Source organism: Ruditapes philippinarum, unplaced genomic scaffold (assembly GCF_026571515.1).
Source record: "Ruditapes philippinarum isolate M1 unplaced genomic scaffold, ASM2657151v2 ctg1506_1_1_1_1, whole genome shotgun sequence".
Taxonomy (NCBI): domain Eukaryota; kingdom Metazoa; phylum Mollusca; class Bivalvia; order Venerida; family Veneridae; genus Ruditapes; species Ruditapes philippinarum.
The window spans coordinates 88,242-113,304 of NW_026864737.1; the positions used below are offsets into that span (position 1 = coordinate 88,242).

Below are 25,063 nucleotides of genomic sequence, written 5' to 3' on the forward strand. Positions count from 1 at the left end.
GGAAAACTTTGGCCTATTTGTAGACATGCAGCTTTAACAGTTAACTTAATAAGAACCTTAGAATTCACAAGATATTTTGAAGTTTATTTTATTGATACGGAGCTTAAATACGTCAACAAGATACATTGACAATGAATCACGATTACCCAGTAGTTTAAAAACGGCGTTATTTGTATTGTTTTAGAATTAAATATTGCAAGGTCGATTTTACTCGCGTTCAGGACAGATAACCCTTTGGTTTTCCTTAGATATTCCTTTGCTATATTCGCAGTTCATGCAGGCACTGTTTATAGGTGTATTATACTTTGTATTTGTCGTACTATTAAGTTAAACCCTGCACAAACTATTTGTAATATAGAATCATTCATTTTGAACATACTGCACAAGACAGTTCCCTTCCGTTTACGTAAGGCGGACACGGAAGTGATCCACAACGTGCTTCGACAAAATAAAACAATCTTCCGTTCTTATCAGATGAGCCTTTGGGAAGAAATTCTGGTCCACTATCAAGGCAAAGAAATTCGCTTGCGTGATGTGTCTCGTGATCACTCACAAGATATCCGCTGTATTCTAATGTCCAACCATCATAGCAGACGTTCCTACCAGGTAGCATCAGAACATTTGATCGCTTTGTCGTACATACACAGCATGGCACATCGTGGTTATGCAGAGGTTTTCCAAAGAAATTATCCATGTTTCTTTGATGCAGTTCATACTCAACTCCCCATACAGTACCAGACGATTGCTCCGCATCTTCATACGCACCCCATAACGGTTTGTCAGGCAGACATAGATAATTAGACGCGCCTTTTTTGTCATAACGCGCACCACCGGCAAATCCTTTATAGACAAGCTCTGTTCCATTGGCAGGGCACTTTGTCCTTCCCCAACGAACATACGAACTTTCAGAGCTCCCACGGAAGCCTTTGACCTCTATCTTATGCAAATTGTCCTCCACTGCTTTAACTGCTTTTCTGTATTCAGCATTTTCATCTGCAGAAATCAAGAGAATGAAATTATCAAAAAATAGTTCTTTACTTTTTCTGTCAGTTTACTTATTTTTTTTTAATCGAAAAGGAAAGTACATGTATATCAAAGACAATTATATACAGTTTTCTACGGATTTTAAATTTTTAAATGGATTTTAAGCATCGTTTTCTTTTCATTTATGATTTTTGTTCCGTCTTTGAATCTAATAACAATGTTAATCATGAGGATTGTACAACCCACATTGTTAATAAGCACTAAGAGGTATTAAAAACGTGAAATAAAGCAAAAAAAGCATATTTTAAGTAAGGATATATTAATAAAATAACACCAGGGTATGTAATAGCTACAGATAGAGTTTGTCTTCAAAAGTGTCTTCTTACGTCTGCAAGAAGACAGTTTGCTAAGATAAACAACAAATTGTCCAAGACGAAGCCGAGCATAGAATTGTTTACTTGTCCTAGCGAACTGACTTCTTCACGTCTGTAAAAACACTTTTGAAGAAAATACACAAATGTTCCTAATCTAAAACCATAGAAAATATTAACATGGCCATTAGGCAGTGTTAAATATAGGCAAATCGCACGGAATTTTCGTGCACGTATTTCATCGGACAGTATCCGCCTTCATTTATTACACACATGTTAAAATGTTCAACACTGAAACCGACTGTGAACATGTATTGCGACAATGATTAATGGATAAAGTTTTGGACCTAAAATTTGGTAAGTTTCCTTATTCGCATGTTAAACGTATTGTAAAAGACCGTATCATATGTAATAGGCAAAAACTACATATGAGAAAATTATGATTGTCTGCAGCAGTTTAGTTTTAACATAATTATGGAATGAATCAATATAATTTAGATGATCAAATGATAAGAGAATTATAAAAGCTTTTCTGGAGCTTTTTGAACACACAACTCATTTGTATTCTTTTTGGCGGGGGTAATATGGCAAAGGGGAGGTGTAGGCAGATACAAATACTGAGGCTTTGATTCCGAAAATTGCTGTCCAACATATTAAATTCATATTCCGATGAACTGGATTCCTTCTCGTGTTGCGTAATCAAGTTCGCTCAAACTTTCCTTACGCTGCTATGTTGTCCTGATTGAGGCTGTTAAAATATGGTCTGTTAAGATTTAAGATGCAACATCGATCTTGTTTTTAGCTGACTATTCGAAGAATAGAAATAGCTAATTTGTTCACCCAGGCGTCAGTATCGGCGTCAGACGTCGGTTAAGTAATTGCATCTTCAAAACTACTGAAGGTACCACCGGGTTGAAACATCACACACTTATTGGATAGTTTAATAGTATAGGTAACTATCCAATAATCATTACTCAAAAATGTGGATTTCGACCAAACCATGTCCTTTTTTCATCTACATTAAATCTACATCAAACAGACTTTGAATTGGATTTTGCCATTCATGAAATGTGCATAAAACTTTGCAAAAGATTTTACTTCGTCTTCAGAAATCTAGCACATTCAAGGTAAATATTTTTTCTGTTATTGTTTCTATTTTTTGTTTATATTGGTCCTTAAAACATAGACCTGGAAGTGTTATTGCAAATTGTTCATCATTTTTCATTGTGAGCTTTGTTGTTATATGAATTCGGGACAACTTTCACATGGCTGACAATCCTGAATCATCTTAAATATTCTCTTTGGAAGAACATTTCATATTTCTATAGTAACTTGTTCTGTAAATAAGCTATAGCTTTCATAGGAAATATGCGAGAAATAAGGTTAAATTAATTGCGATTTATTACGTTTTTATACTCACTAGGATTTAAGAATTCAACGTTGAATTGCAATTGCTCTAAGAGTACAACGATAGAATGTAAAATCTCGCTACTTTATCTTTATAATACAAAAGGGCGACACAAGATTTTTATAACCAAAATTTTGCATGTGAATAGTTGTCTTTCAACTGGCTCAAGCTGGAGCCGCACATTTCAGACTTAAGAAGGCACTTTTTGAATAGCTCTGCTGTGGGTATAGTCGTATAATAGTGCATATTAGCAATCCGGGACCGATGTGGAGTTTTTTTTATTAATATTATACCGAACCAACATTTTAATGTATTTTTTCATCGCTGTGCATTGTTTCATAGCTTTTTTATGAGGGGAGAGAACTATAACAGTACGTTTTCTTAAGTCTTTACAGATTACCCGCCCCTTGAGAATATTGCCAAAAAATATTGAAAATATCGAAATAACACCATGTGACGTCACATTACGCTGTGCAGTAAAACGTTAATTTAAAGTATAATAAAAAAATAAAATTTACCTTTCAGAGTATTTATCAATGTATTCAGATCGTTGATGGATTCTTTCATTTTCTTTTGATCAATTTCCTGCAATACCATTTGATGTAACATCTTATGCTCATAGTCAAATCTTGATGTACATATTGGTTCTTTGAGTCCATTATCCATTGCAATGAAATGTCCATTCAATATCAAGTACAATAAACAGGTTAATAATAGAACAGACATTTTGCCTATGACCATACCGTCCATGAAACCTTACATACGTCACAAAATGATTTAGTCTGTAAATTAAAAGATAACGTCTTATGATTATAATAATTCATGAGTCAGAAACTTTTTACCGGATTTGGAATCAATTGTGTTTGAAGCGTTAAGAAAAATGAATACAATGCAAATGACCTTTGGTTATTTCACAAGTCCGACTCTAAGTCATAATCAAGAACAGCAAAGTACATATTTCCTTTTAGGCCATTGTCAATTTGTAGTAATAATAAAATCTATGTATTTTTGACTTTTCATGGACATTTTATACAGTTTATATGACATAGAAATCGTATGATTTGTTGGTGATATTCAAGAATGATTATTAGAATATCCCACAATATAAAATTGGGAACAAAGACGATATTGAACAAAAAAAATAATAGAAATTTTAGATATCAAATATATGATATCTCTGATAAAATATAAATACACGTTAAGGCATAACTACAGAAGCTGTTATTGTAAAATATTGCAAGTTTAAGGGTTGGGTGTGAAACTAACATCAAGATGCAGTGTACGTACAATAAGTCAGTTAAAATGTTAAACATGTTAAAGGAAGATTAAGATTTGCAAAGGATATTTAAGAAATATACTCAGAAATTCGTATTTTTGTGCTATTGTTAGCCCGATTTAAGTGAAAAGTGCTACAACGAATTGAATTCTGGGTAATTTTTCACATTAGAATAATTATTTATTTCGAAAAATTATATCCAGTCCCAACATAAATCAAAGCACAGAAGGCGCTGAATTTGTTTGGGTCTCAGAATAGGTTGTGAGATTATAAAACAATTTGTTTTTGTATAGTGTCACCAATGCTTTCCAGTGTTTTAACTGTAATAAATTGGCTATAATACTAATTGCAACACTGATAGTCAACTCAATGTTTATTTGACTTAAAAAAATGAGATGCGTCAACTGGGATTTGAACTCCAGACCTCTTGTTTCATAAGCGAGCGTGCAAACCCCTCGGCCACCGTGAAGTTATATGATAACGGCTTGAAGAAAACCTTATTATTCTAAATTAGGGTTTGTAGCTTATTATTTCGACGCTAAACCTGTTGTTTTTAACACAGATGTAAATAATCATGGAGCTTACTGTAAGCATATTGTTACGAAAACCTTCTCTTTATGAAAAGTTTTGTTTATTCACTCTTTTCGCTTAAAAGTAAACCATTTCTCTATGCTGGTATAATGAACAAGTCAAGTCCAAGTGAAAGCAGGATTATATTTTTTGCAGTAAATCAAAATAATGCATCATTTTATTTTCTATCAACAGTCAAAACCAAAGTAAAATTCTTAACAACTTCAACAAATACATTTCTTCAATTTCTAACTCAAAAACTAGCCAACTCAACTCAACCAACTCCAACTCAAAAACCCCAACTCACTACAAAACTCCTCAAAAACCCAGCTAGAAAAGTTCCCAGCTTATATAACCTTCTGTTTGCGCAGCTAGGGTGGTGTGCAAAAGTAGATTGTCGCGCGACCCACTTGCGCTAACCAGTTTGGCACACAACTCATTGCGCGACCTGAATGTTGCGCAACCTATTAAAAGTGCTGACAATGCCTTAACAATGTTCAAAATGGCCTGCAACTGGTTCAGGTATACAGACTGTTGTAAAATACAAACATAAGTACAAAAATACATAATAGTTATATAAATTTACATGTTAACACTCAATAGCATAATTATTATCTGTCCAATAATGCAACTTAATACATGTAATAGTGCAAAATACACTTGTATTAATAAAGATATATGTACTATATATGGCTTATAAGACCAATACACTTACTACTGATTGACAATTCTATAAACTTATAATACTGACTGATAATTCATTAAACAACAGAAATATAATCTCTCCAGCTTTACAACATACAGCTCAACATTTGAACCAAGTAACCTGTACATAGATAAAGCAGTAAGGAATCCCATTCATAAAATCTGATATGACCAAATTATGCTTTGTTAACATCAATTGAGAGTCTCTTATTGCGCGACCTCTCCATATTTGGAACTAGCATGCCTGGGAAAGCTGATTCTGCGCGACCTTTCCTATTGCGCGACCTTAAGTGTCGCGCGACCTTTGGCTGCACGACCTTTCCAAATTTGGAATGAGGTATGCTCATAATCTAAAAATAACTGAGCTGTGCCAATGTCCTGGACTGTTAATGACTCAATTGTTTTACAACAAAAAATGAGTAAAAGTTAACATAAACATTTTAACCAGCTTAGAAATGTTGTCCAGATATACCATCCTAAAAGAATACTCTTCTAGTAAAAGACTAGTTTCAAATTTCATAACAATATATATCATTAAAGAATATAACAATATTAGAAATCTTCGACCATTCGGGAACTACTTTGCTTGAAAATTAATGCGCCTCTCATTTGACAATCTTTACGCATTGATCTCCCTGAATTTTTCGGCGTTAGTGTACATATAAAGGGAAGTAACCGCTTCAAAAAAGTGGACTACTTTAGGCATTTGCAATTAACAGCATTAGGCTCTGAAATTTCGCTACCATTATTTGTTTGGTCTGAACGACCCAAACAAATAAAAAACCTAAAGTGGTGTCCCTTTAACAAGAGGAATTTTACGTATCAAAGTAGTATTTAACCAGATTGCTTCCCCCTTGAAAAACGTATATTCATTAAACAGTAAGCAGACGATTAAATAAGCAGACGGCAATTTTTTTCCCAGTTCGGGCAAACAAATATGACTTTGTGTTGCCCGTAAATGAATCAGAAGACCACCTCTTAGTACTTTTTCATTCCCCGCAAAGTATTACAATTATTAACGTAAACTGGTGTATGAGACAGTTTTATCAAAGAAGTTTGCAGTAAGTTTAAACCGACTATTTCTTATTTTCTTCTTTCATAAATTTAATCTAAACATATGGTTAAAGTATGATTACATTTAACAATACTTTACATAATTATAAATGATGTTTGATTGTATTTGTGACATGTAAACGAGCGACTTGCGTACATAGTTATTTTATATAATATATATATTATATATATATATTTTATAAAATACATCAGTGAATAATTCAAGTACAAAAAAAGAAAGAAGAAAGAAATTGCATAATTTATTGAAAAACAAAAAAAAAAAAAAAAAACAACAAAAAAAAACAAACAAAAAACATTTTGATGGCCCCAGCGAATATCATCATGAAACCTTATGTATCTGATAAAAACTAAGCGAATGCATCTTGCCTTTAATTGCAATATTTAAACAAATCATAAAGGTTTAATAACTCTGTAGGATTTATTTGTCAAATATTCAGTTCTGAATTCCCTTTGTATGAAAAAGCTTGATGCTGATTTTGTATTGAGTGACACAGGCGCTGTTTAAAATGACAAAAAACAACAACAAAATAACAACAACAACAACAACAACAATAAAAAAACAAAACAAAAAAAAAAAAAACAAAAACGCGTAACACTTGAAATGAATGCGTTGGATTTTGAAATATTTTCTTCTTTTTTTTTTTAATTCCAATTATGCCTCAGCAGTGCTATGATTTTTATTTTTCAAAACTCCTTTTTGGTAGCTAGTTACAGTTTCCAAAAATACTCATTTGTCATAGACTAGATCTATCTTTGGTTGCTTTTGCTCTGTTGGCAATTGGTTTTATTACAGTGAATAAGTATTTTGTATGGAAGTCAAAATAATATTTTGTTTACATTTCGCTACATTTATAGAAAATACCTTTATATAATATAGATTTCTGAGCCATAATGTGCCTTTAACGTTTTGAATATGTATAAAAACGGAAAACTAAATATGTACAAAATGTAAATATGATATTCTACACAGTGTTTGAAAAAAACAACTGAACAAATAAATCGGTTCTCTTGAACGAATTCCACCATTTCCTTGCAGTATAAACACTTTTTTTTCGAAAATCAACTTATTACAGTCGCGTTATTAGTTTTTTTGTAAACACTTAGAAAGACCTTGTCGTTTATTTAATTCGACACTTAGAATAAATAATTGCAATATCCTTCTCGTAATTGACATTGACATGGCCGTAACACTTACAATAATTTTCCGGTGCCACTTCGTATCAATTAATCACTTTATATATTCACATGAAACGACACATTTCTCTTTGAGATTGTTATTAAAGATCATGGTTCAAGGCTGTAATTATATTAGCAGGGACATTTTAAAGGCCCATTATGCCTCAGAAATGCTTTTATTTTTATTTCTCAAAAGCTTTTAATTTTGTTTACCTTATAGTATGCAAAAGGTAACTCATTGGATATTAACAGGAACTGTTGCTTTTTGGCAATAAGTGCAGATATAGTGAAATAGTATTTTGTATGGAAATATAAATACTACTTTTAACTTTTTTAATGACAAATTATTTCACATTTACTGCTATTTTCTTGAGGTTAGAAGAATCTAACATTATGTAAAACTATTATTTAAACATTATATAACTCTCATTTGCCCTTTCTTAAGAAGATTTTTTTTTATCTTATTCTGAGGTATAATGTGCCTTTAAATAAAAATTCTTCACCCTAATTATCTCACATTGTTTTCAAATTTTCTAAAAAAATAAATAGCTTTTCTGATGTACAACATGTCACAGAGCTTTAATGGATTAAAATAAACGTTTAACTGAAGTGATAGTGCCATGTTTGAATATCATATTCTTTTCAATAAGTATCTAATTTTATCTACCTAATAAATAACGTACCAATGAGCAGTCTATAAAACTTAACCGTTGAGAGAGTTATAATGACATTTCAGTTTCCAATTATGGTTCCCCTGGCATATCTTGATGATTTATATCTATCAATTTATTTATATTTTTAACTATTTATTATTATTTGATATTACAGACAATTTTTTGCTATTTGTTAAATAACAGACAGTTCGTCCTCAAAGTCATTCGAACATTTAACAATTCGCACCAATATTAAATATTATGTTCTCGGCACATATTGTCTTGAACTTATTTTAAGTTTACCAATCATTTTAATTTTACTTGTTATCCAATTTATTTTGCTTCGACAAGACGTTTCAATCATTGTCGCAACAGACAAACATTTCAGAATTTCAGACAAATACCATGATAACAAGAACATGGAGAAAAAAATTATTAGTGCTTCGGATATTCAACTGTTATAGAGAACGATTTTCAATTCTGATTTTGTACATCACCTGTGACTGTTTACATCATTTGGCGGCGTCTTTGATGTGCAGCATCAACATTTAACTTGTTCAATTACTTCGTTGCTTTGTACTAACAACCACTGGTAATTTTCGAAAGCATTTTCCATGTGACAGCTCTTGTTGTGGTTAATTAACAAAGTTATGCAATAATGCAATTTGTTTCTCGCTGTCAATGTGAGTTGAATTAGTAATAAATTTCTAAAGATTGGCAAACACTACCTTAATTATTATAAAAAAACTGTCCCACTCTTTTTTAAGAATTGAGATTTACCGATTCAGTCTGAACGATATTAATAGAAAAATCCAAGTTGATCACTGGTCACTTTGATCATTGGTCACGTTGATCATTGGTCACGTTGATCATTGGTCACGTTGATCATTGGTCACATAGATCATTGGTCACGTAGATCATTGGTTACATAGATCATTGGTCACGTAGATCATTGGTCACGTTGATCATTGATCATGTTGAAAATTGGTCATGTTGAAAATTGGTCATGTTGATTATTTGTCACATAAATCATTGGTCACGTTGATTATTGGTCACATTTATCATTGGTCAAGTTGATCATTGGTCACGTTGATCATTGGTCACGTTGAACATTGGTCGTGTTGATCATTTGTAACACTGATCATTGGTCACATTGATAATTGGTCACGTTGGTCATTGGTAACACTGATCATTGGTAGCGTTGATCACATAGTAATATATATATAAAACGTCAATTATGTCAAAATTAAAATTTTTCTTATATTTTTTCTTGTTCACTGAACACTTGGATGGGCATAATGTCATTTTAAATATTATTACAATATCTATGTTTCCATAGCTTAGTTGTTCTTTAAAATGCACATGGCTCCGTGTTCACTAAGATTTAGTATCAAAATCGTACTAATTAACTCAAATATTCTGCATTGTTTATCACTTACATGCATGTTACTCCGTACATGTTGTTGTTTTATCACTATCTGGGGCAAATTTCTTAAATCCTTAAAACCATTGGAAGTAGATTGCAGATATACGTCACAATTTATGTACGGCATTTTTTAAAGTAAGGGAATTTTAGCAAAATAACTGTCATGTTTGAAGGTATTGTTTTTGTGGCAAATCATAATATTTCCTGTATTATTTGATATTTTGGAAAAGATCAGATTATTTTTGACTTAACACTTTATAAATTGATATTAATCTGACAAAGATAACATTGCCATTACTTTCGTACATACTGGCGGACCATCCCATCATGTTATGCTTTCCAATTTTTAAGGAGTTAATTCAATACAGTGTTGGAGCAATACCTCTAGACGCTTGCAGAAACATGATCACAAAGAAATCGGATCAACTCGGCTATCATTCCTAATCAGGAAACTGACGGAAAGGGATTGGATGACTTTTAAGAAAAAAATATTGCATTTTCGCCGATTCTTACATTTTTCATTTTCATTCATGATCGTATATAAATCTATGGTGGAATAGACAATTGCAGTATTTTTTTCTCGTGGCCACGACTTATTATCTTGTGGCCGCAACTTATTATCTTGAGGCCTCAAGATATTATCTTGTGTCCTCGACTTATTATACTGTGGCATCAATATATCATCTCGTTGCCACGACCCATTATCTCGTGGCAACAAGTTCTTGTGTGTAAATCAGTGTGAACAGATGAATTAGACGTCTTTAAGTGCAATTCGACGGGTCAAAAGAAGAGATGTCAGCATTAATTATTCAACCGCCTTGTCCAAAATATACTGGAATAGGGTATTTATTGTGTTGTTTCTCACTCTTTTAGATGCAGAAAAAAATCAAGGCATAGCAGTCGTATGACTTCGATGATCAGTGTAGTACTATTTGACTGGGACAAAAACAAATGGCTATGAATGCAAATGACTGGCGTATGAACTTGACTTGTTAGTTATAACTGTCAAGACTAAACCGGAATACGATTTCGTTTGATTTTCTTTTGTCGCACTGTTAGACTGGGACTGTTTGCTTCAGCCAGACAAGGAAAAAATGTAATCAAACAACAACAACAATAATAACAACAACAGCAAAGAAATCAAAATTAAAACAACAACAAACGGTCGACATAATATAAATGTATAAATAATCTCAAGTAGATACATGCAAGTGTTGTAATGTACAAAAACAAAGCAATTTGATGATTCCTACTCATATTTTTAGTTATAATTATATTCAGTTTTTAGCAATGAGAAGAAACATTGTTATAGAAACAATACAAACTCATTCGCTTTATTTATTTATTTTTTTTTCATTTTTCAAGGAATGAATTTAAGATTCAAATGTTATAAGGTCATTGTCTGATCAAGTTTGGCTGAATTGGAATAAGAATTATCCAATTTTGCCAAATTTACAGAATTCGAGGCGATATGTTATGGAAAATATACACGAGAAAAAAGTGATGCACAAAAGGACATTATTGCAATAGAAAAAGTCTGTATATAGAAGTTTTATGTACATAAAGAAAATAGTCATATAAAAAATAATTAGACAACAAAAAGTAAACAACATAATAATGAAGCTATTACACATGAGAAAAATTAAATAGGAATAAGAAAATATTTTTCCCCAATCTTTTTTCTTACGACACATACTATAGGGAAATATAGTTTTCCGTTTTCAGACCAAAACATCTTTTGAGAAATAACTATTCCCGTAGCCTCAACTTTATTTCGTCAAAGTAAATAAAGAAATAAAGAGCTAATGTGACTTTAAAGAAATGAATCAAGCGGTGAATTTGCTACATAAAAAATGATCTTCAAAGTCACGTGGCATGGGCACACTGTAATAGTGTACAAATCTAACTAGACAAGACGAATACAAAATATAGAAACTATTTACAAATGAATGAAATGATAGTAAAAAACAAAGTTTTCTACAGAAAAATAGACGACGATTTAATATTGAATCTACATGCACATAAAGAATATGAAAACGTAAAAAGTAATATAATAAAGCAGAATAAAACATTAATCAAAAGCTATTGCCATATGGATAAAAATAAAATGTAGATCTGAATAGGAATAAAAAAGGCTTAAAATAGAAGCAAAAATGTTGTAAACCTCATACCAAATAAAAATATAAATGCGTGCATATTAATTAGAATAATTCGAAGCTTTTATTAGATCTGAGCAATGTTTGACTTGACACTTAAAACCAAAATTTAATCTCATTTAAAATTGTTGTAGAAAACTAAAAAAGATTACATGTATTGTTTCGAAATGTGGCAATAAAAACAATTCATTTAAGATATAATATTGGTCTGAGCGGTGTTTATCGTCTATTTAACAACGTACGAAGCCGTAGGCGTTATAATACCGGTAGTGCATTGCTAATTTGGCCTGATACGAGCTAATAATGTAGAAAAAATGTAATAAAACAATGCATTTTTGTTTGCATCATTTGCATGGCTTAGTTATAAGTAATCTGGTTCGTAAAAAACACTGGTTCAGTTGTAACAATAAACACCAACATCCTCCGAATGTTTACAATCGGACGTGTCATAGTCAATTTTACAATGAAACAAAGTCCTTTCATATCCTTTACATTGTACTTCATCAAATAATATAGTACCAGAACCTTCCCCATAATATGCTTTATGTCTGAAAGTACCACGTTTAAAGCCCAGTGCCTTGCAGGCTACCGTAGCTTCATTTGTACCAAAATTATCATCACATACTGTTCCCCAAGCGCCCTTAATGAATACTTCGAGTCTACCAGAAGAAGACGATCCACCAACTAACCTTATAGTGTTAAAATCACCAGATGCGTTCATCAAATTTATAATCTGTTCTGAGTTTTGTACCGCCGCAGAACAAGTATTTAACACGTCTTTACCAGATGTAGACATTTTTTGTTCAGTCCTGATGATTTCAAGACTCGAAGTGAATTTTTCATTGAAATTCTTATTCACTGTCGATAAAGTGTCTAGTTTGCGTGTGTTTAAATCTTCACGGTCTTTAATATCAGTTACATTATTTGAAATAAACTCAAGTGTGTCTTTAAATTTCATAACGTATTCTAAACTGTCTTGAAAACCCTTTATATTACTCCCAATATCCTCTTTTATGAACGACATCATTGTATTCACAGCAATGCTTGTTTCATTTACTTTGTCTGCTATTTCATTTGATTGCATTTGGATGTTTTCGATTCTGTTGTGAAGACCTTTTACTTCATTACCCAAATTTTCTTTCCAAGAATGAAAGAACAGTTTTTGGTCCTTGAAACCTCTTTTGAGCCTCCTGAATTGTGACTCTAAATGTGTTACTTTTGAGTCAGACTCTTCCTCCTTACTGGCCGGAGTAGATGTTTGTCCTGGAGTAGGTGGATGTGATATTTGTGAAAGAGATGCATTGATAATCATACTAAGTCGTTGCAATTCCTCAAAGTTTCTATCGGCAGATTCTCTAAGCATACCTATATCCTGTGGACAAAATATTTGTACACTGTTTTAATAAAGTGGTAAATACATTGACTAATTATGTTGCCAACATCTCAAGTCAAATTTAAAGGCACATTATGCCTCAGAAATTCATATGTTTTTTTTAAATATTAAAATTTAGATATGTCCAACATGTGATTAATAATGTTTTATTTATGAATTTAGAGCACGTTAGATTTTAACAACTGATGAAAGTAGCACTGAACGTGCAGTGATGTGTCGAAAAGAGCAAAATGTGAACAAAGCAGTATTTTGACTTCAGTACAAAATACTAAAGCACTATGATTATAACAACTGACAACATACATAAAAGTGTGTTCATCTATATGGCCATTTTTTGTGGAAAATGTTACAAGATACAAAAAAAATAAAAAAATAAAAAAATGATTTTTGAGGCATTATGTGCCTTTAAATGAGGCATTATTGTATTTTTATCAAATGCAATAGACTTCTGAAAAAAAAAGTGAAAATAATTTCTCAAACTGTGATATATGTTTCGAATATACGAACAAAAAGGCATAACAAAGAAAGTTCATTTTCATATCAACTTAAATTTTTGAAATTTAAAATTTATATGTTTTATGTCGTTGATTCTGCTAAGGTGCTCGTTCGCGCCTAAAATAATGCACGGATGGGCGCCTTAGACCTCACCAATAAAGCTGGAACGTCGCAATATGACCTATGCTGTGTCGGTGTAACGTAAAATCCAATTAAAACAAACAAAACATTGTCATCTTACCTGATAGGTCATTTTTTGCATTGCAAACATTTTGCTCTCTAACTGCCTCAAACGATCGCAATGCACAAACAATATGCTAAGGAACAGGATGCCTGCTTTGACGGCAATCATGTTACTACAACAAATTTGGCCACCTGAAAACAGGACAATACTTCACTTGTTATTATCATTTTTACCTTATTGTCATAATATTTAGTGAATTATAAGAGAAATAAATAATTGATAAATCAATCGGGTTTTAACTACGTTAAATATCTGAATATCATTTATGCTCTTTATAGAAAATGATACGCTGGGTTTCACATTCCAAAAAAACCCAAATATGTTTTTCTTTTTGAAAAATTGATAAAATTTTGAAAAAATTATTAGAATATATTCTTATCCAAAATATTTTTATGAGAAACCAAAGATTATCCATTGCACATATATAATAAAATTACATTTACCTTCGTTTATATTCAATAAATCAATTTCTATATCTATATTCGAATTTCAAACATTTGCACACGAGAACTTAACTTTCAAAATAGATCCGATGCTTTGCCGGCTGGTCTTAAGTATTTTGTTAACAACTTTGTGAACTTGAAATATGACGTTTTTTACGTTTCAGTTTATATAATTATGTCTCGTTAATACTTGTAGCACTTACAGTTTCTAAATTTATACATATTAATTGGCCATAATGACCATTATATGAAAGAAAATGTAACAGAATTAGGAGTTCCGCTCTGTGACATATCTCGATTTAATGATGGTAATTCAGATGTAAGTCTCCATTTAAAAGTGTCAGACAAAAACATTTTGTTAAGATAAGCAAAACCTGACTTTGCTCAAACAATGTGATTAGACAATAGAAAGTGTAATCTTAAACTCGCAGACATTAGTATCGACGAAACGATTGAGATTATGTTAATATTATTTTAATTGATTTGAGCTCTTAATATTGTACTAAATGTCTAAATATGCCTTCTTTGTTTACTATATTTCATATACACATATCTTTTATACACTTTTTAAAATTTCAAGTTCATTTAAAAATGACATATTGACAAAATGATAACACAAACATGAATATTATACATGCCTCCAGATGAGTCAAAATATTTAAATAAAATCAAACTTGAGAAAAATGTACTAAGACTTAAGGAATGGTAAAACGTTTCAAGATTACATATTATATGCGATTAATGACTGATTTTTCAGTATTTAAAACTATATTTCTACTGCGTTACTAACGCAGTGAAAGCTATTCATGCATATTTTGACCACGTTTTGATAATTTACGTTGTTTTGTCATTGATAATGTGTTAATTGCTTCCTTTTGATAACTTCACAATAGTACACATTCAAATACATTTTCAAAATGTTCATGAAAATTTGGATGAATCTGGAGGCGTGCTGATTTAAAGGGTAACTCAAATTAAGTCGTTTTATTTGATCCTTTGTTATCATACAAAAAACTTACTTTATCTTAATATCGAATTTAAGGCGCTCAAAACAATGTACTGTAAGTATTTTTTGTTTGTTGAAAATTTATGCCATTCTCAATAGAAATAATGTTCTTTTTCTTTCTAGAGTATACACACTTTTTGACATTATAAACAAACACTTTCCGTAAAGAATGTTCATTCTTTTGAAATATATCTGGTGTTTTGTCCATATGGACCCTTGTTGCAAGCAACCATTGTTGAGATCCACTTGACAATGCTACTTGCCAAATATCTTATGTATAGGCCTTGTAAATACCATTCAAGAAGATTTCAATGTGTTTTCTTTTTTGAAAGCTGTCTGTGATACACAGGCTTAATTACATCGGATCCTTTTTCAACAAGGAATTTCAATAAGTTCCGACATTGTTTTTTCATTTAGGGCTCTTTTATTCTTCTACTGAGGAATCAACCAATAACTCTATCTGTTATAAAACCGAGATAGGTCACTGAATGGTACACCCAAATTTGTTTCATTTTCCGTTTTATAATGGTCTTTGTGCCAATTATCAGTAAGTAAAGCTGTAGAAACCGCAAGTGCTGTAAGTATTACCGAGCCATAATTATACAACCAACGGCAATAATTAAATGATTAGTTTCAAGGTTACAAAGTTGTTTATCAATTCTATGTGCAAAACATCTAGAATTTGGATAAAATTTAGCTCAAGTGTACGTTTTCTGTGTAAAGATAAGATTTATTTTAACATTTATTAAGAAGTTTATGTAAATATAATTTCAGATTTTTGCAACTAATTACTTTTTGTTTAACATGGTAACAAATTCTTGATAAAAGTTATATAATCTGACATTTTAAAATTATGTTATCAATATTTAAAAATATAATTTGGTTTTTGATATGATACTTAAAAACCAATCTTTATAAATAATAAATGAAATTCAGATAATAAATTAAGAAAGATAAAATCCGCTTTGTTAATGAGTTTTCTTAACCATAGTAAAACATGTATATGATAATAATAATAATATAATAAATAACATGTATATCCTTAAATGTGAGACCGCCTCCGTGATCAAGGGGTTAGAGTCGATGACTTCTAATTCAGTTAACTCTCTGGCGTGGGTTCGATCCCCGGGAGATGCTTTGGTAGTTTAGCACGGAAGAAGGTAGTCTAGTACTGGTGTAACTCTCCAGGAACGATGGTTAGGAAACTACCCGCCTATATGACTGAAATACTGTTGGGAAAAGGCGTAAAATGAAACAAACAAAGAAAACCTTAAATGTAATGAAAATAATTATTATATAAGTAATAATAGTTGTCGTAGTTTCAGGTGACCAAATTTGTTGTAGTAACATGAGGGTCGTCAAAGCAGGCATCCTGTTCATTTGCATATTGTTTGTGCATTGCGATCGTTTAAGGAAATTAGAGCGTAAAATGCTTTCAATGCAAACAATGACCTATCAGGTAAGAAACGCATCTTATGTATCATAACCTATGTTTGTATTAATAAGTTGATATGGAAAATTAACTAACAAACGTTCTATAGTGTGCATTCTGGGTAGTGTCGTTAGGACAATTTTGGCATATATGAATGTCATATTTAAGATTAGTTCAACGCATTTGATATGAAAGAAACCATAACTCATCATATGTTTTACTTGAGATTTTTATCAGATTATTATTCATGGTATTGATCTTTTTGATAGATTCATATGAGCCAGTTTAGCACTTTATCTATATTCTTATTATGTTCACAGGATATAAGTATGCTTAGAGAGTCTGTTGATAGGAACTTTGAGGAATTGGAACGAATTAGTATGATAATTAATGCGTCCCTTTTGCAAACAGCACATCTACCTACTCCAGTACAAACATCTGCTCCTGACAGTAAGGAGGAAGAACCAGAATCAGATGGAACAGAATTGGAGTCAGAAGTCAAAAGACTTAAACGGGGCTTCAAAGATCAAAAAATGTTCTTTCATTCTTGGAAAGAGGATTTGGGTAATGAGGTAAAAGGTCTTCACAAAAGAATCGAAAAGCATTCAAATGAAATAGCTGACAAAGTTAATGAAACAAGCAATGTTGTGAATGCAGTGATGTCGTTCACAAAAGATACTTTGGAAGACGTTATTAGTGTCAAAGAAATACTTAAGATAATTTCAGAAAATGTAACTGCTCTCAAAGATCGTGAATTGGTGAACACACTCAAACTAGGTGCTCTATCGGATGTAAATAAAAATTTCAGTGAAAGCATTATCTCGAGTCTTAGCAACATAAAAAATGAGCAGAAGAAGTCTAGTTCAGACAAAGAAGTGTTTAAAACTTGTTCTGCGGCAGTACACAACTCGGAGAAAATAATTAATCTATTGTCATCATCGGGGGAGTTTAAGGACGTACGGTTAGTTGGCGGATCGGCTTCTTCTGGTAGACTCGAAGTCTTCCTTCATGGGAAATGGGGGACAGTATGCGATGATGAATTTGGAACAAGTGAAGCTGAGGTTGCCTGCAGGACACTGGGCTTTAATGGCGGAGGCGTTCCCAGACAAAGTGCATATTATGGAGAAGGAACTGGCCCAATTTTATTTGATAACGTTAAATGTAACCGGAAAGAAAAGAATTTGTTTAATTGTGAAATTGATTATGACACATCCGATTGCGGACATAGCGAGGATGTTGGTGTCGAATGTAGGGACTGATCATTTGTTTGTAATGAAAAAATGTGTTTTTTTTTTAAAACAAATCCATACACATAATGTTTTTACATACTTCTAATATAGGGTTTCTTTATGTAAACATACTATGCTTTGCGTCAATATTTAAAGATATCTTCTCTATTGGTGTTGACCAAACAGTCACATAAAATAATTTAAGCCTTTAAATGACATACCATACAGTTCATAGAAAGTTAGTACACTATTTTTAACATTTTATCAGTGACCGAGTGTCTATGTACGATTAGAACTTAGCTTGAGATGTCCTTAATGTTTTCCTTCGGAGAAAAAAATTTATAAAAGGAATGAATGCATATACGCAAGTAACACTCCGAGATTGACATTGTGATGGAGTTCTTAGAAAGTTGAAACAAACTTGTTTCAATAGAAATAATAAAAATACTCTTGACTATTAATTAAAATGGACTTGACTGAGTATTGAAATGGACCACGTGAAAGTATCTATGGTTATTGTTGCCAAACGTTTAGTGTTGGGGTTGAATTCGGCTTAAGCCGGTGCTAGGGGACAAAATGGATCTGCAATTGTCAACTACTTGTCTTTTTCAAGATTTTTAAGTTTGGCTCCTATGCTCATCGATGCAAGCGATTATTTTAATACTAAAAGGAACTGCATCGGATCTTTTTGTCTTAAAAGTGAATTTCTGATAAAATGTCATTATAATGCATATATTGTGAGAATACTATAGAACCGTTTAAGAAATGTGTGTAAAAATAAGCGCTTGTGTTAATAAATAACAATATAAACTGCGCATAGATAATCAAATATCGTTAAGTTTGAAATGTTTTGTTGGTAAAGTAACTCAAATGCTTTCAAACAGTTCATTAACTAGTGAGAAAAATGATATTTAGGTAACAAAATATTCTGGTTACTTTATTTTGATATTTTACAAAACACATCAATAGTGTACATTTTTAAATTAACGCAAATATGAGCTCATATGTACTTTCAAATTGAAAATTCAAAACAATATTTCAGCCATTATAAATAGTTTACTTCCAGTGCGGAAGCATTTAATTTTTACTTCTATTCTTGACAAAGATCCTTTTGTAAATATATACTTTAAATGACCGAGATTTTTTCCCCTTAAAGTTATGAGTAAAACCTTCACTCGAAACTTTTTTAGTTGTTTAACCTAAAGCTTGCTGTAAGCTACAGAATCTAGCAATACAATTAGTGCAGACCAAGATCAGCCAACATATCTATGCAGGCTGCACTTTTCACTATTCAGACAGCGCTTATTTTTAAAATTTCCCAAAAACTAATGATGAATGGTTTTGTCCGGATTATAAGATAGACATGTCCATTTAAGATAAGGGATAATATATTATTTTCACGCTTATTTCCACAGCCAAGTTTTCTCACAATTAAGATAATGATTAAAATATATTATTTTTACGCTTATTTTCACAGCCAAATTTTTTCACAATTTAGATAATGGTTGACATATTATTTTTACACTTATTTTTACAGCTTATGTTTTCTTTATGTGTAAATGTAGCTATTAGATTAAGTCATTTCATATGTGCATATAGAATTTATACAACAACCATTTTCTAGAAAACATAGTTTTTGAATAAAGTTATCATATACTTACAAATATATTTCTCTGTATATATATATACAAAGAAAAAACACACGAAAAATCGAGCCAATTATTTTTTATCTTCGTGGTGCATATTTCTTATATATACAGCTAGATAATGCTTTGGCATGGAACACTGATATCAGTTCTAATGATATCACCTCATCTTTTGTGAACTCTGAAAGACCAAATATTCATTTATTTAAATTGAATACAATTTGCCCGGCAATGGCTTTATGACATTAAACGCATTTGTCGTTTTTTGTATTTCTGACAATGTGTGTCAGAATATTAGATTCATGGTTTTGAATGAAAATCCATAGCAAGTGAACAATGTCAACGTAACTAAATCTATCCCATTGTATGAATGGCAATCGGTAAAATGAAAGGAATGCTCAAAATAAAGTACTTGAGTGACTATCGTTTTTATATCAGACTTTCTCTTCATTGCTAGAGACTGAATAAATAGGAAAATACAGTGTATTTTATAAATCAGCATCATGCTCTTTTTGCAAAGACTGGATTTTCTACCAGAATATATTAAAAACATTCATTTGTTCCTTGCTATGGACTGAAGAAATAGGAAAATATTTTAACAATCAGTATCATGTACTTTTTGTAAAGACTGCATTGTCTACTAGAACATATTAAAAATGTACACCGTTGTTCGTTTGTCATGTTCTTTTTTAGTTATTTTTCTCTTGATTTTTGCTGTTGTTGTTAATCCCCTTCCGCGTAAAGGGGATTATAAGAATGGCCTCCGTCTATCAGTCCGTCCGTATGTCAGTCTGTCCTTCTTCCGTCCGTAAACCTTTTCATGTCCGCTCCATAACTTTTAAACCGCTGAATTTTTTTTGAAATTACTTGGCAAAAGTGATCACCATAATTGGACGATGTGCCGAGTGCTCCCCCAGGTTAAGGTCACACTTAAAGGTCAAATGTTTAAAAGTCTTCATTTCATAATAAAAAGTCTACATGTAGTGTCCGCTCCATAACTTTTTAACCGCTAATTTTTTTAAATAACTTGGCACAATTGATCACAATTATAAGAACATGTGCAGAAAGCAAAAATTAGGTTGCTAACTCCAAGGTCAAGGTCGCAATTAAAGGTCAAATGTATAAAAGTCTACAAATCGTGTCACCTCCATAACTTTAAAAACTATGATTTTTTTTGAAATAGCTTGGCACAAGTGATCACTATTATAAGTGCAATAATTGAATTGCTACCATAGGTCAAGGTCACACTTACAGGTCAAATGTTAGACATTTCTTGTCTGTCCAAAACATTTAAACCGCTGCAATGTTTTTGAGACAACTTGGCTGAAATGATCACCTTTATGAGACCATTGGCAGAGCACAATAACCAAGTAACAATCCTAAAGGTCAGTGTCACACTCCAAGGTCAAATATAAAAACATCTATTTTTCATGTCCACTTACTGACAAATTACCTGGCACAAATTATCCCAACCATGACACAATCTGCAGAGCTCAACATCCAGGTTGCTACCCCAAGGTCATCGTTATATGGTCTCCATAACGTTTTGACTTTATGGAAGATTTTAAATAATTTGGCACAAATGATCACATGACACAACATCAACGTCATTGTCGGTAAAAGGTCAAGAAGTACTCAATCATGTTCACTGCGTAAGGGGATTTAGCTGTCCTTTAGACTGTCTTGTTTTGTATGGATGTCTTGAGATAATAGCTAGATAGTACTTTACTTAACATCGAGGTCAAAAGTGTGTTAAGTCTTTGGAACTTATTGTGCAGTACGCGTCTCGTTTGCAGAAATATTCAAGTTAATCAGATGATCATCTTTTTGTCCGATTTGTATTTTCTTCATATGATTTATTGTCTTTTATTATTATTTGTCAACGATGTAAACTAAGAAAAGATTCGATGAATGATAAAAGAATATATGTTTTTGCAAGGCTGGCACGATTTCAGTCCAAGATTGTTTTATATCGCTCAGGCGTTAAAGGCGCATTTATGCTATTATTTATATTCCTCAATAACTTTTGTTTTTGGTATCTTGTTACAGTTTCCAAAGATAAGCACCAAAAACTAACTTGCTATATACACGAATTATCTATTGCTTTTTTTTGCTCTGTCGCCAATTTGTATAATGATATGGAATTAGTATTTTGTATGGAAGTCAAATTATGATTAATATGATTAAAGGCGCTTTTCTTTTCCTTTTTTGTTGGGCTTCACAGTGAAGGTCGATGGCGATTATCCAGCTTTACTGGTGGAGGTGCCCTTTCGTGCATTATTTCAGGCACGAACGAATATCTGCGAAGAACCATTCCGTAAGCTAGCTTGATAATTTCCTTACATGAAAGAATTCGAAGTCCCTGTCGGGGTTCTATTCCACAGCAATAAGTTGAAAGTTGTTTGAAGTCAACGATCTTAACCACTAGGGCACGGACGTTTTGGCTCTGAGTTTAAAAGCCTTTAAACATTAAATCTAAAAAATAACATAGATTAACTGGAGCATTTGAAGTGGTAAAGTTTGCAAAGGATAATATAGAGTTATACTTAGAATTAAATTGAAAATCGATAGTTATAATTCTAGTCCAATTTAAGAAAAAAGCGTTTCAACGCTTATCAATATTAAAAAAAGACAGGGTAAGGGAATGATCTGAACTTTGCAAATGAATAAATAGTTTAGACATACAGCAATTGTTTTGTAAATAATTGAAAAGTCCAGTCCTGCCACGTCAAAAACCTCAATTGTGGTGTCAATTAAACAAGATTTTAGGAAACGAAGCTGTGAATGCGAAAAACAACTGGATTTACAGTAAGACATTCTATACAATATGGAGCATTACAGGAATCTTGAAGGACTTTATATCTTATAGCCGGAATCTTGAAATTCTTATTACAAATTGAAACAGAAGTTTGGAAAATATGTTTAATTAACCTTGATGCCGATCACCAAACATTGCCGCTTTCGCTCCCTATTTAGCTTCTTCAAACAATAAAGACATATTTATCGCCACTCGGACTTTACTATTTGCTTTTTTGTATCAAAGTTTATTTTTGTATAATTGTTTCTTTTTTATTGTCCTTCAGTCAAAGCCGCCATTATATTAATATTTCTTTTATGAACATCTTCATAATGGCGAAAAACAACTGAATAATAATCTCAGGCAAACTAATAACGAGAGTTATGAGGAGTGTATCACCGAAAAATTGAATAATTTCTTTTAAAGTAATCTAAGAAAGAAAATTCGTTTAAATAGCTAAAAAAACAAGGCAAATAAGAAACAAACAAAAAATAAAATCTATAAAAACATCTACCCCCTCCCTAAAACAAGAAACAACATTAACAACAACCAAGAAAACAAAAAAATGTCATAAAACGCGTAAAAATTGCCATGACATATAACACTACATATCTGGAAACAGGATAATCATTTACGAAGCGCTATGTACAGATACTTACCGGAAACATTTGGATCTTAACGTCGTGACTTGTAGACAAATAAATTACTTTTATGACCCATCTAATTAATTTCGTATGTTTAACTGATTGATGTAAACGCGGAAACTTTCCTTCGTTAAATAAATGGATAATATGTTTGAAAAAAAGAAAACAAAATGTTCAGTGAATTAGTTTCCAACCATATTCATTACAATTGCTTTTAGTTATATTACTATGTCTGCGTCGGAAAAGGTTTAATGTCTACAATGTCTACAATGTGTATCATTTGTTTAGAACACATTTATTGTCTGTGTATCTGAGTTTATTTATACTCGCCACCGGTTGCCCATATGAGCGAGTTCTCCAGAAGAGTAACAGTCATTTTAGATTTAGGGGGATAGTGCAAGATACGGATACAGAAATATGCCCCAATCCAGAAACTTATTCTGGTTGTTTAGAATGCCAAGTGTTTCAGCACTGATACGCGGGATCTCGATTCAAAATCTCATCCGAAAGATTGCTAAGTAATTTTAGTAGGCCAGCCCGGGAATCGAACTCAAAATGTCGAAATTACAAATCTCACGAACTAGGCCGACTGGCATGACGCATCTAATTTCAATTGTAAGACTTTAAAATTTAGACATACAACTTTGAGAGTTTTAACACAATACAAATGCATGACACCTTAAACAAGAAACGTACAAACAGACCTTCATGGTATTGTTATTTTATTGTGCTTTAATATTTTTTCTTATGTATGATTTTGGAAAATAATAATTAATACTTGATTGAATCGCAAATTATTTATCATCTTTTATTATAGATGTTTGAAAAGCCCTACATTATAAACCTCTCACGGGAACAATAAACGGGTTTGCCTTCTTGCCTAAAAAAAACTTAAAAAAATAAGAACAAAACAAACAAGAACAAATTACAAAATTATGAAACCGGCGACAGGCGTTAATTTAATTTTTTTTTAATTCTCTAATCAACCAAATTATATCATTTTAATGATTCCTCGGATTCTTTAAAAGAAAACTACAATTCAATTTCTAAAACTTGATATTTTTGTTCATAAAATCGTCTCATTATTGAAAATTGATTAAACAACGTTTCAGTAGCAGCTATTTTATCAAGCTTATGACATTATGAATTCATATCCCTGCAATATTTTCTTTTATAATGTAACCGTGAATTCTCTGTTAATGTTTATACAGGTTCGCCCTCTGTATTTTAGAAAATTAGAAAAAGTTTTCCTGGTAAATGATCGAGCCGTTATGTTTAAAGAAAGCACACTAATTAATTATACTTGTATGAATCAAGATATGCTTTAATAGAATAATTCAATAGTCATTGCAACTTGAATATAAAAGCAAAAAAGATTTACATATTTTATAACATACATATATATGATTTATAACATATGTTATTCATAACATATTATTACGATTTATAACAATGTTGACGGATTTATAACAACCTTGAAGTAGGAGATAGACCAGAAATGATATTTTCTTTATTGTAATCTTACTTTTTATCAAAATCCCTCTTATCTATTTAATACATAGATTCAGTACTGAACGAGTTAAATCAAAAATTATATTACTATCGAAAAAGGGTTCGGCTTTTTATTATGTTTTCACAGAATTTGTTTCTGCAACATCTGTGTTACTGAAACAATAATTTTTGTTGTAATTATAGAACATCTTTGTGATTTTACTGGAGAAGTTAACAATATTCAATCCGTAAGTTTTTTGGCGAATTGGGGCTTTTCATGACGGTGATTCTTTTAGGTCGCAGAGAGAACAAGAGGAATGCGCAAAATGTGTCCAAAATTTTTATCGCTTGTCAGCAGCCATTGGAAAACATTTTATTAATCGATGCAACACGTTCTTGCTTTGTTTGTATCCAAAAACATTTCACGCATAACAAGAGAAAAAC

General features: G+C 31.7%; 3 protein-coding genes across 5 annotated transcripts; 1 reads left to right on the forward strand and 2 right to left on the reverse strand.

The window, feature by feature from the left end:
- Positions 1 to 3,551, reverse strand: LOC132726679 (short-chain collagen C4-like). The gene is made up of 2 exons (XM_060712024.1): positions 3,282 to 3,551; positions 1 to 993 (listed from the first exon to the last, which is right to left on the reverse strand). Exons 1-2 carry the CDS (start codon positions 3,511 to 3,513, stop codon positions 365 to 367), a joined length of 861 nt encoding a protein of 286 aa, XP_060568007.1. The 5' UTR covers positions 3,514 to 3,551; the 3' UTR covers positions 1 to 364.
- A 7,263-nt stretch (positions 3,552 to 10,814) lies between these two features.
- LOC132726677 (uncharacterized) lies at positions 10,815 to 14,680 on the reverse strand. Its single transcript, XM_060712022.1, has 3 exons — positions 14,375 to 14,680; positions 13,929 to 14,062; positions 10,815 to 13,171 (listed from the first exon to the last, which is right to left on the reverse strand). Exons 2-3 carry the CDS (start codon positions 14,037 to 14,039, stop codon positions 12,194 to 12,196), a joined length of 1,089 nt encoding a protein of 362 aa, XP_060568005.1. The 5' UTR covers positions 14,040 to 14,062; positions 14,375 to 14,680; the 3' UTR covers positions 10,815 to 12,193.
- A 1,268-nt stretch (positions 14,681 to 15,948) lies between these two features.
- Positions 15,949 to 20,355, forward strand: LOC132726676 (uncharacterized). 3 transcript variants are annotated; one of them, XM_060712020.1, is made up of 3 exons: positions 15,949 to 16,084; positions 16,700 to 16,839; positions 17,133 to 20,355. In XM_060712020.1, exons 2-3 carry the CDS (start codon positions 16,729 to 16,731, stop codon positions 18,069 to 18,071), a joined length of 1,050 nt encoding a protein of 349 aa, XP_060568003.1. In that variant the 5' UTR covers positions 15,949 to 16,084; positions 16,700 to 16,728; the 3' UTR covers positions 18,072 to 20,355. The 3 variants fall into 3 exon arrangements, with proteins under 3 accessions (XP_060568003.1, XP_060568001.1, XP_060568004.1); XM_060712018.1 differs by having other exon boundaries at positions 16,001 to 16,097; XM_060712021.1 differs by lacking the exon at positions 15,949 to 16,084 and adding an exon at positions 16,097 to 16,138.
- Positions 20,356 to 25,063: the final 4,708 nt, after the last annotated feature.

Bases quoted from the DNA above. Each gene is read 5' to 3' on its own strand.
- LOC132726679 (XM_060712024.1), bottom strand. From the start codon at position 3,513: ATGGACGGTATGGTCATAGGCAAAATGTCTGTTCTATTATTAACCTGT. The intron at 994-3,281 runs GTAAATTTTATT...TGATTTCTGCAG, and splicing joins ATTGATAAATACTCTGAAAG to ATGAAAATGCTGAATACAGA.
- LOC132726677 (XM_060712022.1), bottom strand. From the start codon at position 14,039: ATGATTGCCGTCAAAGCAGGCATCCTGTTCCTTAGCATATTGTTTGTG. The intron at 13,172-13,928 runs GTAAGATGACAA...TTTTGTCCACAG, and splicing joins TGCAAAAAATGACCTATCAG to GATATAGGTATGCTTAGAGA.
- LOC132726676 (XM_060712018.1), top strand. From the start codon at position 16,004: ATGATTAGTTTCAAGGTTACAAAGTTGTTTATCAATTCTATGTGCAAA. The intron at 16,098-16,699 runs GTAAAGATAAGA...TAGTTGTCGTAG, and splicing joins CTCAAGTGTACGTTTTCTGT to TTTCAGGTGACCAAATTTGT. The intron at 16,840-17,132 runs GTAAGAAACGCA...TTATGTTCACAG, and splicing joins TGCAAACAATGACCTATCAG to GATATAAGTATGCTTAGAGA.